At 44.8% G+C, this 16,397-nt stretch overlaps 1 protein-coding gene across 1 annotated transcript; it reads right to left on the bottom strand.

Moving 5' to 3' along the window:
* Window positions 1-2,732: 2,732 nt before the first annotated feature.
* Window positions 2,733-15,583, bottom strand: LOC125629157 (uncharacterized). The gene is given in 5 exon segments (XM_075119753.1): window positions 2,733-7,363; window positions 7,366-8,621; window positions 8,901-9,014; window positions 13,061-13,262; window positions 15,054-15,583. Coding segments are annotated over 4 exon segments (1,530 nt in total). The 5' UTR covers window positions 13,200-13,262; window positions 15,054-15,583; the 3' UTR covers window positions 2,733-7,342.
* Window positions 15,584-16,397: the final 814 nt, after the last annotated feature.

The raw sequence follows: 16,397 nt of genomic DNA, 5'->3' as shown, positions 1-16,397 counted from the left end.
TGGGACCAACAAAACAGCAGAGGTGTACACACCACAAAGCTACTTTTGGTGACTAAACTACCTCTTTTGCTGACAAAATAAAACCACCTCAATGAGAGACAGAGCTTTTTGTGGCCAAGTGACAAAGCATCAGCATAGATGCTGCCGGTATGTCACTGTAACTGGCCTCCCCCAGTATCCCACAATGCCTGCTGTGACCACTCCACTGCCCTGCATTTCAGCTACACAAGCATGCGCCCCTCCCCTTCCAAAGCTCCAGGAAGTTCTGAAACTCTGGAGCTCACATAGCTACTACCCAGTTGAGCATGCAGCTCCTAGCAGCAAAACACGCTCCTGCCTGGACTACTGGGGAGGGGTGGATCATTGGTCTGTGGGAGAACTTGGAGGGAATCACAGAATCATTAATGTGGAATCCTGCTCTCCCCAGCCCTAGGAGCACGGTGGCTGGCAGGTAGGCAGGGTGGGCTGCTGCAGCAGGGGGAAAGACTCATGTTGTGCTGAGGCAGGGGTTGATGAATGCAGGGTAGGGGGTCCCCCTCCACCACCACCACTACTTCAGGATTGGTTGCTCAGACTGCTGTCCAAACTTAAAGAGACAGCATGCCAACACTTTCCCCCAACACACACTTTGTCTGTCTCTTCCCCCCCTCACACACATGCTCCTTGTCACACACTCTCAACCTCTCCACCCCACACACTTCAGTTGAAAAGCAGCTTGCGATCTAATAGGATGCCCGTGGAACAATGGGACTGAGAAATCTGCATCATGTGATGCTGTACCTGACCTATGAGTCATTGCAAACCCTTCCCAAAGCACCCTGCAGCCAGTTGCGCAGTGGGATAGACACAGTACACTGCGTCAATGCAAAAGGTGCGAGTGTGGATGCGCTCTGCCAACGCAAGGAGCACAGTGTGGACATGCAACAGCAGTTTAATTAAAGCAGCGTAACTTTTGTTTACACACACACACTACAGGGTTTTGTTGACAAGGCCTAGGATTCCTAAAAGGGTGCACATGGAGATGTGTCATCTGGTCAAGAGCAGTAGAGCGCACAGAGGTAAACACAGGCTGACCTGGGTGCGAAGCAATGCAGTAGGGGATAGCAGTGGGAGAACTGCCAGAAGCGGTATAGGAGTAATCCAAACAAACCTTATACCAGTAGAACTAAGGCGTACAGTAACATCACCTCCAAAGAGGATTCATTGAAGTGGGATAAGACAGCAGATAAATAAATAAAAACTAACTAACTTCTGCTTGAGAACTCAATACAATTTATGCCAAAATAGCTAAAGTTATAACTAGGCTTGACAGAATTCTATTTTTATTTTTCATCATTTCTACATTCTACCCACCAAGACAACAGAAGAGTTTCCACCTACACATTTTTGTGAATCCATTAGTACAGCCATGTGGACACTCAGCACTTTGGGCATGTTCCTCTACAGGCCCCCTGGCATTACGTTTACATTATGCTTTGTCAAATCAATAGCATTCATCAACTGAAAACTTGCATTGAGCTGCAGCTCCCCTTTCCCTAACATTGATTATCAATACAATCTGTACACAAACGCACTGCCTTCATTTAACTGGCTACAGAACATTCATTTTCCACCACTACACTCTGACATCAAAGTAAGAGCACAACACGTCCCTGACCACTGGGGGCACCTTGTAGCTGTTCACAATATACAGGAAATCCCTCTGCCTCTCAGCCTTTGGTGAGCATCTCCCCTGGCTTTCACAGATGTTGTGCAAAACACAGCAACCACCTATCAAGTGAGGCAGAGATTGCTCAGCAGCCTCCAGCCTTCTCAAGAGGTTCCTCCTCCTCCCCTTCAGTCTTCCAAATGCGCATTTCACTGGACTAGCTGCTCAGAGTGTAGTTAAACAGCTTCTTTCTCCTGTCCAAGGGGCCAGGAAAATGGTTCATAAGCCAGGAAGGCAGTGGATAAACTGGCTCTGGAAATGACAGGAGTGGGGGTAGAAAGGGGTTGGATGGTAGGTGATTTTCAAAGTAAAAGAACCAAATAAGTATAAAAATTCATAATTGGAAGAAACCATTAATGAGATGGAATTATTAATGAATTGCTTCTCATATGACTATTTCAGGAAAACCAAACCAACACATAGAATGATTGATTATCGATATTAAGGAGACTGCAGCAGACCAAAATTGGTGATGAATCCTGGTCATGTGCCACCTGAGACACGTTGCGCATATGCTAAAAAGAATGAGACTGCAATCCAGGAGTAACCGCTTAAAAATGAACAAAGGATTCTGCTTCCTTTACACTAAAGTACAGCCCAAAACAAAACAACTGAACTCAAATTTAAAATAGGGAAACATTTAAGTAATCAAAACTGATTGAAGAAACCAACAAAAAATTAAATCCACAAGGATTATCTAAATGAGACACCCCAACTGAAAAAAAGGTAAATAAAACAAATGATACAATGTATGAAATCTTAAAACATGAAATTCTAAAATAGAATAACTTTGGATACTAACAAGCATCAATGGTTCCCGCCCCCAAATAAAATTCACTTGTAGCGAAGTATCATCAACAGAATGTAACAGCTAATCTTAAAGAAAACATTTCAGATAACCATGTATAACCTCAGTGAAGTAACTGGATTAAAACTTTTAAACTCAAAACAAATTTGGATGAAACTAGATAGGTTGAATAGTACAAACACTGAAAGTTGTGTAGACAGCACAAAATCTACCAAATCCATTATTACTACTTTTATTTCTGTCTTAATAAGGTAGCATTGTGAGGCTAAGCATGATTTAAGGCAAATTCGCAAGTCATAGGATCACTACAGCTCAAAATTCAGCAGTGTTTAGACACATGTATCTAGTTGGAAATAGTTACAATGACACATAATAAATGGGGTACAAGAATCACCCAATTTGATTATTATACAACAATGCAGATGAGAGAGGATTAGCTTTGGTTTGGTGGAGTTCATAGGCAATTTTACAAGGGTGAAAGTTCAGAAAGCAGTTTGATTAACCAACGTATTCAAATTAAAGTTAGTCAAGGAGAGTGAGGGATTTTTCTTGGAAAGTTGAAAGGCAGTATATTGCAGGGAGATCCTGGTATTTGACTTAATTGGCGGGGGGGGGGGAAAGAGAGAGATTATTAAAGGTAATTCAATACATCAATAGGTAAACATTGTAACATTCAAATATAGAAAGAATTATCACAAAGTACCCTGCTTCTGGTATATAAGATTGACAAATGTAAAATAAGAACTAGTTAAATTCCTATTCCAAGATTTGGAAAAGGTTTGTGTGGAGTGTAAAATATAAACATATTAGTTCATTCTGTAGTTAGAAACACACAACACAACTGAAGTTAGTACAAAATTATTCTAAGGTTTAGAACATACACAAATAAAGACTGACGTGAGATTTTGAAGTTAGTTAGTTCTCTCGCTCACACACAGTGTAGTGTTACAAGGGTGAGAGATCTAAGGATGCTTCTCTAACCGGCACTTAATTCTCACTCAGATGCAAAAACCGCATAGCTGGAGGTGCGGAGGGAAAAATCCAGGGAAGAGCAGAACAGTGATTAACAAAGTTGCTAGTTCTTAGTAACACTTCAAGATAGGACTTGAGCTGAAACAAGACAACAAAGATACAGTAACACAATCAGCACAGCTGAGATTTAGTTATGTCCTCATCAAACCAAAAATTTGAAGGGTAGCTCTTTTAAGCAGTAAGCCAGATAATTTAGTAAGCCAAGTTAAGTGCATCCAGCACCACACACCCATGGTGTGAACAATAAGTCTGGCAGCTACAGGTTACAGCATGTCATTTAAAGCAGCCAAAATCTGCAATGTTGTCAGATTCAAACCCTATCTTACTCTAGTTATGTCCTTTAACGCTCTGTTTCTTTGAAGCACAGAAAATCCCTATGGAATTGTCGCAGCAAGCTTTGATTTCCTAAATCTTTCTGCACTTTCAAGCAGGTGCAATTTCTCACCCTTCCTTCTGCTGTTCAGCGTACAGCCTTCTTTGTGGTGAGTGGTGGGACTTAGGATCTTACGATCACTGGAGAAGGGGGATTGGATCCAGAGTCACCCACCTTATAGGTGGGTGCCCTGGCCCTCAGGCTGTGGAATCATTCTTACTCTGGCCCAATGATTCCTTAAGTATTTATATACAGTGGAGCTGCTTCACTAGGAGAGACAAGGAGACACTCACATCAGAATATCCCATGTCTTGGTAGTTCAGCCACTCTCCTGAGAAGTGCAAGATCCCTGTTCAAATCCCTTTGCCTCAGTAGGTAGTGGGGGGACATGAACAAGGTGTCTCCCACATCCTGGGTGAATAAAATAACCATGAAGCTAAAGGTTATAAAGAAGCTCCTCCATCTGCTTCCTCCCCAGCTGTGTTGTGTGGAGATAGGTGACCTCTGAATAGGACTTCTGTATCAGACCCCATTGGCAGAGGAACATCTAACTTCCCCAGTTCCTGACTTGAAGGAAGAGATAGGCACCTATCTCCATAAAAAGGATGGCGCTTAGAAGACTCCTCTCCTGGTGGCATCCTCCACTGGGCAGCTTAAGTGGCTTCCCACCTAGTATGCTGGGTTCTGTGCCAAGATTGATTTTAAAAAGCAAAGTTTCACTGATGTTTTGGGTTTTCTTTTAAGATTTTTATTGTTGTTGGGTTTTTTTTAAATGAAGTTGCACCCTGATGGTTTTTTGCTTAATTCTAAATGACCTGAAAATCAAAAAGGAATCCTACAAAAAGTGGAAACATGGTCAGATTAATAAGTAGTACAAAAGAACAGCACAAGAACATAGAGACAAAAGCAGAAAGGCTAAGGCGCAAAATAAGTTACACCTGGCAAGGGACAGAAAAGGTTCTTTAAATACATTAGGAGCAAGAGAAAGACAACAAAAAGTGTGGGCACTCTATTTAGGAGGAAGGAGAGCAATAATAGGTGCTTAATGCCTATTTTCCTTTAATCGTCGCTAAAATAATCAATGATGACAAGATACTTAACACAATTAATATTGACAACCAGGGGAAATGAAAGCAAACAAAAATAGGGTAAAACCAGGTTAAAGAATATTTAGATAAGTTATATGTATTCCAGTCAGCAGGCTCTAAATAATTAATCCCAGGGTACATAAAGAACAAGCTGAAGCAATCTCCAAGTCATTGGAATTCTCAAAGAGAATTCCTGGAGGACAGTGAGGTCCCAGAAGACTGGAGAAGGGCAAACATGGTACTTATCTTTAAAAAAAAAGGAACAAGAAGGACCTGGGGAATTATAGTTCAGTCAGCCTATCTTCACCAGATGGAAAGATACTGGAGCAAGGTATTAAACAATCAATTTGTAAGCACCGGGGGATAATAGGTTATAAGGCATAGTCACAATAGATTTGTCAAGAACAAATCATGCCAAACCAATTCAGTTTCCTTCTTTGATAGGATTACTGATTTAGTGGCTGGGAGGAAGCAGTAGACATGTTATAACCTGATTTTAGTAAGGTTTTTGACACAGTTCCATACGACATTCTCATAGGCAAACTAGGGAAATGTGGTCTAGAGGAAATTACTATAAGGTGGGTGCACAACATGTTGAAAGACCATACTCAAAGTGTAGTTATCAATGGTTTCCTGTCAAATTGGGAGATTGTATCTAGTGGGTTCCCACCAGGGTCAGTCCTGGGTCCGGCACTATTCAATATTTTAATTAATGACCCGATAATGCAGTAGAGAGTATGCTTATAAAATTTGCAGATGACAGCAAGCTAGAAGGGGTTCCAAGCACTTTGGAGAACAGGTTTAAAATTCAAAATGACCTTGACAAATTGGAGAATTGGTTTGGATTCAACAAGATGAAATTAAATAAAGACAAGTGCATAGTACTTCACTTAGGAAGGAAAAATCAAATGTAGAACAATAAAATGGGAAACAACTGTTTAGGTGGTAGTACTACTGAAAAGAACCGGGGGGGGGGGGGGGGAGGAGTGGGGGCTCAGAGGAGAGCAATAAAAATGATTAAAGGTTTAGAAAACCTGACCTATGAGTAAAGATTTTTAAAATGAGCATATTTAGTCTTGAGAACAGAAGACTGAAGGGTGACCTGAAAATAGTCTTTCAATATGTTAAGAGCTGTTATAAAGGGGATGGTGAACAATTTTTCTCCATGTCCACTGAAGGTAGCACATGAAGTGATGGGCTTAATCTGTAGCCAAGAAGATTTAGAAAGTTTTTCCTAATATCTCACCTAAATATAAGGGTTATTAAGCTCTTCAATTGGCTTCCAAGGGAGGTCGAGGAGTCCCTATCATCGGAAGCTTTTAAAAAAAAAAAAAGTTGGACAAACACCTGTCAGGGATGGTCTAGGTTTACTTGGTCCGCTGGCCACAGAGCAGGGGACTGGACTTGATGGTCCCTTCCAGCCCACCCCTGCATTTCTACAGTTCTGTGAGAAAGGGTTTTTTTCCCCACCAGGTTTTTTTGTTGGGCTTTGAGTATGCTCCTCCTGCTGCCCAGCATGATTGACGAACACCTGTTCTGCAACTCTCCCTCATTTCTGCCTGGCAGCCAAAGGACTCATTATTTCTTTTAAAAGTGAGCAGTGGCACTTGATTAACAATTCCACTTTTTATTTTTTAAGATTATAAATTTAACTGATGAGTTTGTCTTGACTATTTGAAGAGCAAGATTTTTTTCCTTATTTCAGAATCTGTAAGGGTTCGGAGTGGACTTCAGTACAGGTTAGGTTTCAGATGGGTTTAGTTTCCCTTCCTGCAGCTGGGCTATTACTATTCCTTCTTGCATATTATTAAAAATCCTTCTGATTAGCTGATGGCCCAGGTAACAGAGAGGGAGCTTTAAATTATGGGAAGAACATTTCTTGTCCTGCAGCATTTAGAAAGACAATTTCACTTTCTTTTGGAAGTCAGGGATGTTGTTCCCCTGAGCAAACAACATCCGCACCCCACTGGGAATCATAGCCCTAGGGATGCGAGTCAGATGTATAAGGGTGGTGGTGTGTGGAGATAAGGGGTACATGGGGAGGTATGTGTGAGAATCGGGGGGGGCAGGGGGAGTGCAATAAACAAATCTCATCACAACATGGGAATCTTATCTCAGTCTCTTGGTCTACACATGTTCCAGGCATGTGATTTCATTCTCTGCTTTAATAACTAACTATTGCAGGTCCTCATTACAGGGCCACTCCAGCCTGCCCTGACCCTTTGAGATTCATGGGTCTCAATAGAGGTCTTATACACATGACCCATTCCTAGGTGGATTCTCTGATGTGTAATGAGGTTTGAGCTGTCACTGAAGCCTTTCCCACATTTAGCTCACTTATAGGGTCTCTCTCCGCCACATGGGTTCTTTGATGCTTAATTAGGGTTGATTTCCGACTGAAGCTTTTCCTGCAGTCGGGGCAGTTATAGGGTCTCTCTCCTGTGTGGATTCTCTGATGCTGAATAAGGTTGGAACTTTGACTGAAGCTTTTCCTGCACTCATTGCATTTGTAGGGTCTGTCCTCAAGGTGGGTGCTCTGATGATTACAAAGGGCTGAGCTGCTACAGAAACTTTTCCCACAGTGAAGACACTCATAGGGTCTCTCTCCACTGTGGATTCTCTGATGTTTCCTAAGGGCTGAGCTCGCATTGAAGCTTTTCCCACATGCGGGGCATTTAAAGGGTTTCTCAGCCATGTGGATTCTCTTGTGAGTAACAAGAGTTGACTTCAGTCTGAAGCTTTCCCCGCAGTCAGGGCAATTATAGAGTCTCTCTCCCATGTGAATTCTCTGATGTGTATAAAGGTTTGAGCTTTGACTAAAGCTTTTCCCACATTCGCTGCATTTGAAGGGTTTCTCTCCTGTGTGGGTTCTCTGGTGACTAGTAAGGTGTGCACTGTGACCGAAGTTTTTCCCACACTCATCGCAGGTATAGGGTTTCTCTTGTGTGTGGATTCTCTGATGTGATAGAAGGGTCGATCTACGACTGAAGCTTTTCCTGCACTCGAGACATTCAAAGGGTTTCTCTCCCGTGTGGATTCTCTGATGTGACAGAAGGTTTGAACTCTGATTGAAGCTTTTCCCGCAGTCAGGACACTTATAGGGTTTCTCTCCTGTGTGGATTCTCTGATGTTGAATAAGGTTGGAGCTCACACTGAAGCTTTTCCCACACACGGGGCAGTCATAGGGTCTTTCTCCTGTGTGAGTTCTCTGATGCAATAGAAACTTTGAGCTCACACTGAAGCTTTTCCCACACTCATTACATTTATAGGGTTTCTCTCCCATGTGGATTCTCTGATGGTGAATAAGGGTTAAGCTCTGACTGAAGCTTTTCCCACAATCACCGCACGAGTAGGGACTCTCTCCAGTGCGAATTCTCTGTTGAACAGTTTCTTTGATTTTCTTGATGCCTCTGCTCTTGTGAGTGGATTTACCCAGTCTCTCCTCTGAGTAGTTTCCCTGCTTCCTTTCTGGTCTGTGCTGAATTTCACAGGCTTCTCCCTGCTCAGGACTCTGGGAAACATCAGATCTTCCTGATACCACCCCCTGTGGTTCCACTCGCTCAGGACTTTCCTGCTGCGGATTCTCCTCCTCATTCACCATCCCATCACCTGCTGGGACAGAGAGAGAATCCAGACAGGAGTCAGTCCCTGTGCCAGGGACAGGGAACCTCAGAAAGGGGAGAACAAACCCAAATAACTGCTAGGGAGATTGAACGATCAGGAGCTGAATCCTGCTCCCCCCATACCCTTCCCCATAGGAGGGGACCCATCCTTCCTCCACATCCTATGAGCATAGATGAAGGGTCAGACAAGCTTGATGAAAATGCATATGTGACGTCTGCCAGGATGATAGAATAACTGATTTCTGAGTAAGTTTAACGGATTCCTCACCTGTGTGGGGGTCTCTCAGAATCTCCCTTTCCTCATAGTCCTGGAGACCAGAAACGCACAGCCTCGCCCCTCTTTCCAGGTGGGAGATCACGTCAGGTTTGGAAACTGGGAATCCTGCTTGGCAGAGGGGGTGAGGAAACAAGTGTTGATCTTGGTCATTAAGCTCAGGGCTGTTATTACTTCCAAACCAAGGATCTGAGCAGCCCACCCAGGGAGGCTTCTTCCTCTCCCTACCCCTAACCCTATGGGGACTGCACTATAAATCATACAACATCCCATGATGTGCAGCTCTGGAGCAGGAGTTCACCCACTCTGCCTCGGGAATGGCCTTGACTTATTCCCCTGAGGAGTTGAGCGGAGTTGCTACACTCTGAAGTTACCTGGGGTACGATTTAGCCTCCATCATTTACAGTCACGTCTCCCCCCCACACATCCCTTCTCAACACAAGGCAGAACAGGAGGATATACTCAGACCATTAACTCTTTGGTATGGGGACTCTCTCCTAGTCTGCATCCATGCAGCACCTAGCTCCACAGGTGTCACCTGATTGGGGACCCTAGGTTCTCCCCAAATGATAAGCTGCTCAGAAATAAACAGAGGAAACACCACCCAGGGCCTGGAAAAAGATCACTATACACCTGCTCCCTGTCCAATGCAGAGAGCAAAGAGCCTCCTCTCATGAGTCACGATGGTCCAGCACAAGGGCCCCCATACGCTTGCTGATCAACTGTCATTCAGTCCTTCCCCATTATCCATAAGACCGGATCTGGCCCTGCTGGGGCCTGGCTGACTCCCACCTCAGGCCTGGTATTGGCTTTTCTTACCCCCTTAGCCTGCTCCATATACCTCAGACCCAGAGAGGACAGCTCTGGCTGTGGAGTAGACATTCTCCTCCCACCTTGGCTCAAATCACAGAATCATAGAAATATGTTGCTGAAAAGAGCAGCAAGAGCTCATCTGTCCCAGCCCCCTGCATTGAGACAGAAGTAGGTACCCCAAGACCGACCCTGACAGATGTTTGTCTATCCTGTTCTTAAAAGCAATCAGTGACTGGCTCTTTGTCTACACTCGCAATTGAATGACAAAACTTTTGTCTTTCAGAGGTGTTAAACACCCCCACCACCTGAAAGACAAAAGTTTTGTCATGACAAGTGCCAGTGTGAACAGAGCACTCCTGCTGACAAAGCGAATGCCACTCATTGGGGGTGGAAGTTTTTTGTCAGTAGGAGAGCCGACAAACAGCGGATACGCTGCACAACTTTTAGCGGCAGGGCTGTGGCAACACAGCCATGTCGCTAAAAGCTGTGTACTGTAGACAAAGCCTGGAATTTCACAACTTTCCTTGTTAACCTGTTCCATTACCTAACTGTTCTTACAGATGGGAAAAAACTTTCTAATACCAAACCTAAATCTCCCTTGCTGCAGGTTAAGCCCATCCATCACTTCATTTCCTATGTTCTGTGGACATAGAGAACAATCGATCACCTTCCTCTTCATAACACACCTTCCCACATTTGAAGACTGGTATCAGGTCTCCCACTCAGTCTTCTTTTCTCAAGACTAAACATGACCACTTCTTTTTGCCTTTTCTCATAGGTCAGGTTTTTTTGCTCTCCTCTATACTCTCTCCAATGCGTCCACATCTTTCCAAAAGTGAAACACCCAGAAGTGTTCACAGTACTCCAAATGAGTGCCAAGTAGGGAGGGACAATTACCTACTGTGTCATACATATGACTCTCTCGTTAATACAGCCTAGCATGATATTAGCCTTTTTTGAAATTACATCACATTGTTGGCTCACATTCAATTTGTGATCCACTATAACTCCCAAATGCTTTTCTACAGTACTACTTCCTGGCCAGTTATTGCACATTGTGTATTTGTGCATTTGATTTATCCTTTCTCAGCGTAACACTTTGGATTTGACTTGATTTATTCTTGACAAATCAATGTTGACTATTACTTATCCACTAGGTGCTTACAAATTGATTGTTTAATAATTGGTTCAATGTCTATGCAGGTATCAAAGTTAGGCTGATTGGCCTATAATTCACAAGTCATCTTTGTTCCTCCTTTTAATGATAAGTACTATGCTTGTCCTTCTCCAGTCTCTGGGACCTCACCTGTCTTCCATGAATTCTCAAAGATAACTGTTAATAGTTCCAAGATTGCTTCAGCTAGTTCCTTAAGTACCCCAGGATGAATTTGGTCAGTCCCCGATGACTTAAAGAATATTTAAGTAAGTTAGATGTATTCAATCTGTTCTTTCTCTACTCTGGCTTGTGTTCCTTCCCCCTTGTTTTTGATATTAGTTCTATTAAGCTTCTGGTCAACATTATATTTTTTTTTTTACTAAACACTAAAGGAAAATAGGAATTAACAACTCAGCCTTCCTGATGTTATAATTTTTAGCTCTCTTTCCCCTCCAAGTAGTGGGCCTACACTGTCTTTCGTTTTGCTCTTGCTCCTCATGTATTTACAGGACCTCTTCTCATTGCCTTTTATGTCCCTTGCTATTTGTAACTCATTTTGTGCCTCAGCCTTTTTGATTTTCTCGCTACATGCCTCTGCTGTTATTTCATACTCATCCTTAGCAAGTTGTCCATGTTTCCACTTTTTGCAGGATTCCTTTTCAATGTTCGTGTCATTAAAGACCTCCTGATGCAACGATATTGGCCCCTTGCTATTCTTCCTATCTTTCTGTATTATTGGGATATGCTTTTTGTCTTGTAAATATTGTCTTTTTGAGAAACTGCCAGCTCTCCTGAACTCCTTTTTCCCTTAGATTTTCTTCCTATGGGACCAAACATACCAAGTTCTCAGAGTTTGTGAAAGCCTGCTTTTTGGAAGAACATTGTCTTTATTCTGATAATTTCCCTCCTTCTTTTCCTTAGATGCAGGACAGTTCCATCCAAAGAAATCCCACCAAGTGAATCCCCATAGTTCCTGAATCCTCAGGTTCCTAGTCGAGCATCTCTCTTATAGTTAGTGCTTGAGTCACATTAGTGCTTGGTGAATAGGGAAGTTTGCTGAATTGGAACTTGACCAAATTTCTGACTAATCTACAGATCTGCAAACATAGATTGCCAGATGTAAAGGCCAGAAGGGAGTATTAGGATTATCTAGTCTGACCTCCTGTACGTTAGACAGGTCAGACAACCTTGCGCAGAAATTCCTGCATCAAGTCCATATCTTGTGGTTGAGCTAGACATATTTGTTAGAAAGAGACATCCAAGCTTGATTCAAAGACTCCTAAGTGATGGAGAATCCACCACATCCCTGCGTAAATTACTCCAATGGTTAATTCACCTCACTGTTAAACATCTGCACTTTATGACTGGTCTGAATTTATCCAGCTTCAGCTTCCAGCCTCTGGATCTCCTTCTGATTTTGTCTGCTAGATTAAGGAACCCTGTGCTGTCAGAAATCTCCCTCTGTAGATACCTAAGGCTTCTGTTCAAAATACTGCTTAATCTTCTCCTGGATAAATTCAATATACGGAGCGCTTTAAGTCTCTCACTCTAAGGCACATTTTCCAAACTTGAAATCATTCTTGTGGCACTTTTATGAACCCTTTGCCAATTTGTGAATATTCTTCTAACCTCCCTGGGCCGTCCCCCAGACATTCATATAGTACATCGATAGACTCACAGAATACTCTCAGACCACCAGTTACTTCATATACCCTCCCTCAGCCCCAGAACACAGCCCCCTCAGTGCGAGGAACCATCACGGCCAAGAAGAGACACCAGGACCAACATCTTCCTTCCAAGAACTCAGCACCTTGGCAGAAGAGGTAGCTCTAGAGACACTAATGGCAACCAGCCTCATGATTCTGGTCCATGGCTTTCCTGACAGGTAGAAGAGTCTGGAACATCTGGGAGCTCCTGCTCACATATCTGGCTCAGGCAGAATGCAGTCAAGATGGAGATAAAGTGCACTTAAAAATCTTGGTTCTGGGAAGAGTAGCACCATCAACATGTCCCTCAATCTTCTGTCTTGTGGGAAGGGACAATATCACAGACACACAATCTAGGGACTAACAGGGCTGATCGTCATAGAAATATGGGGGACCAATTAAGAATCCTGAAGAGAAGCTGACCCAGATACTTCTGAGACCCCACAGTTTCTAATACCCAATGGGACAGGAATCCTTACCCAGCGAGGTCACGGTCTCATAATTCTCCTGCATAACATCCCTGTACAGGGCTCTCTGACCTACGTCCAGCAGGGCCCATTCTTCCTCAGAGAAATACACAGCCACCTCCTCGAAGGTCACCGGCTCTGCTGCAGCCATTTCCCTTTCTCGTCTCTCCGTTGATGGGATGAACTGGAGCAAATGTGGATTTTATTCTGCAGCCTGTCAGAGTGAGAAGGGCGATAGGGAAGGTTTCAGAAGAGGTTTAATCCATTACACACCCCAGTTTTCCCCAGACTCCTTCCCTGCCAACAGACACTCTCTGTCATCCTAGACTCTGTCATCCTGGAGAATACTTGAGCCAAAACACTAAAAAACAAAACAAAACAACCCAAAGTTTAGTCCCAAATCTGTAGTCAAGTCTCTCAATAAGTGGCCTGCGTTTCAAGAATGTTGAGCCTGCCACATTGGGTCTCAGTTCTGAGTGTCCAGCCTTGCTGATAATTAGGCCAATGACTGAGCTGCCTGAACACAGACGTAGGTGTCTACATTAGTCTCTTGTTTTTTAAGGATCCTGGCTTTTATCACTTTATTTACAGCCCAGCCCAGCCCCTCCCACAAGGACTAAATCCATACAGACTTTTAAACACTGTTAGTGACAGAGAGTAAGTGAAGTCAATGGAAGCACCGAGATGCTTAATATTAAATATGTGTGAGTGTTTGTAGGATGAGTTCCTAAGATTCATACAGCTTAAGGCCACAAAGGACTATGAGATCATCAGTCTGACTTCTGTATGTCACAGTCCCTTGCATTTTACCCAGTTACACCAGTTCTGGGCCCAATGACCTGCATTTGTCTAAAGTATATTGGTCAGAAAAGCATCCAGTATTTATTTGAAGACATCAAGAGATGGAAAATCCACCACTACCCCTGGTCATTTGTTCCAGTGGTTAATCACTTTCACCCTGTGGGGTGGGAGGGTCTAGCCCAAGCCAAGAAGTCTAGGTAGCAATGAAACAGCCCTGCTACCAGAACCCCATGAGCCCATGTAGCATAGGCCAGCTACGGGTTTTTCCTTTTGCTGTGTAGACATACCCTCTGTGGCTCAAAAGCTGGTCTCTCTCATGACCAGAAGTTGGTCCAATAATATATTGCCTCACCCACCTTGTCTCTTGACTAGGAATCCTTTCTCAGTCAAATGTAAAATTTTTACTTAAATTCTTAAGGGACTAGAATTATTTTAAAAATAAAATGGTAAAATTGTAATTTGCTCTTTTCCCAGGCCCCTTCTCAAAAACAAGCTAAGTGTTTTCCCATATCAAACTTTCCAAATAAATTCATCCAGGACAGAAACTCTCTGCTCTAAAATGAGCTTAGGAATTGTCAAACTATGTCAGACCTGAGGCCTGTCAGGTAACTCTGAGTGTGTTGTAAGGAACTGAAAAGGTCCCTTTAGACTAAAACGGTGCAGCCAACACTGTCCATGTCACTGTGCAGTCCAGCTATACTGAAAGAGCAGAATAAAAGCAGACACTTTGGGGGATCCCCCGACACGGTCCCCAGGGCAGCGCATCGACCCAGCAGCGCGGGGACCAGGCAGAAGCAGGAACTGTCTTTTCCTCTCCCTGCTCCTCCCCTTTTCCCCAGGAAAGTCAACCTGCCACGGGGTGCTGCAGGGAACGGAGCTGGGCAAGGCTGGGAACCAGGAACCTCCCTCCCCACTGATTGCTCCTGCTGCCCCTGCCAGCCTCTGCTCCTGTCTCCCTCCTGCTCCGTCCCCTCGGGCTGGGAGACTCGGTCCCTGGCCCAGCCCGGCCCGTTCGCTCTCCCGGCGTTGGCTCGGCTCCTGCAGGCGCTCAGGGGCGCAGAGCCGGGGGGTCAGGGAGGGCAGCAGCTCCGGGACTCGCAGACCCCCGCCCCCCCCGGGAGCAGAGCTGGGGCGAGGAGGGGCCGTTGGTGCGGAGTCACTTTCCTGCCCGGCCCCAGCCCTTTCCCCGGGTCTCTCCCCTCACCTGCAGGCTCCGGCTCAGGGGCTGGTGTCGGCAGAGCCCGGGGCTGCCCAGGGGCTGGGTCCAGCACCCGGAGAAAGTCCCCCCGGCTGGGCCCCGAGGGGGGTTAGTGCAGGTCTCTCCCCGCACAGACCCCGCTGGGCAGCAGCGGCTCAGCCCGGACTCCGGGCTCAGTATGGAGCTGAAGGCAGCAGTCAGTGTTTGACTCAGGAAGTCCAACCCCCACCTGTGCAGCAGCAAGAGCCAGAGCAACTTCCCCTCCCTCAGCACTAAGCAGAGCAGCAGCCGGGCGTTCCAGTGGTAACCCCTCAGCTGCTGGATGCCAGCCAGAATCCTTCTCTCCTTCCTGAGCTGAGAGAAACCCCCACTGTGTAGACACAGAGTCCTGGAGCAATGCGCTCTCTGGTGCCATCCCAGGCTCTCAGAAGCCTCCTGTGTGGCTACCTCCCTCAGCCACCCTGTGCTATTTATTTTGCTGTCCCAGCAGGAACTGTTCCCTCCCTCTCGCCCCCGACAGGGATGCGGCAGACGAATCAGGTGAGAAACTGCTTCCTGGAGCATTTGCTCCTTTGCTGGACCTATCCGAGGTTGCTCAGTGGCATCTGCTGAAGCTGCTGCCCTCACTCTGCCCTTCCTACCCTCCCAATCTGCTTCCTGCGGCAAGGAAATGGTGCTAAAAGTGGGAGAAAATGAGAGGGGAAAGAAGGTGAGAAATCATTGTCAGGTGAGAAAAGTTAAATAGGAAGCAGTTATGTCAACCTAACCAAAGTCAGGCTAAGAGAGGCTGCTGGGAAAGCCTCTGACAGCAGAATGAAGGAATACTTGTTTAAGTTACAGGGAGTAAGAAAAAAGGGGAGGCCTACATTCCTGCCTTTTTGTACCAAATGTTCTGGGAACAGTTTTTTGAGATAGGAGGCACTGTTTTCCACTCCTTGTTTTTGTGTTATGTCTGTTCTTAATTCCTTGTCTCCTGGTTGACACCCATACCGATAAGAAAGTTAGTGAAGCATTGTGATTTGCTAAAAGTTATGTACAATGAGGGGGTAGAAGTGCATGCATAATAGAGAAAGAGGATTTTAACTAACATAGGGGAGGGGTGGGCTGCTTTATGAATAAATCTGTGACGCGACGGAACTGTCTATAAAAACCTATGAGTTTTACTTAGAGACTGCTGGTTCTCTTTGGAGACGGGCTGCTCTCTGTTTTTCTGTGCACTCTTCAATAAAGAGCTTTGTGTTCGGACCTTGCTGGTGTTGCCTGTCTCTCTCTGGTCAGACAACGACCCGTGCCGTCTGGGGGTTCGAGTCTTCGACATCATGGAGGGGTAAAAAATATGTCCAAAGGAGG

Source organism: Caretta caretta, chromosome 14 (assembly GCF_965140235.1).
Source record: "Caretta caretta isolate rCarCar2 chromosome 14, rCarCar1.hap1, whole genome shotgun sequence".
NCBI classification, from domain to species: domain Eukaryota; kingdom Metazoa; phylum Chordata; order Testudines; family Cheloniidae; genus Caretta; species Caretta caretta.
This window is presented reverse-complemented; position numbering and strand designations above follow the sequence as displayed.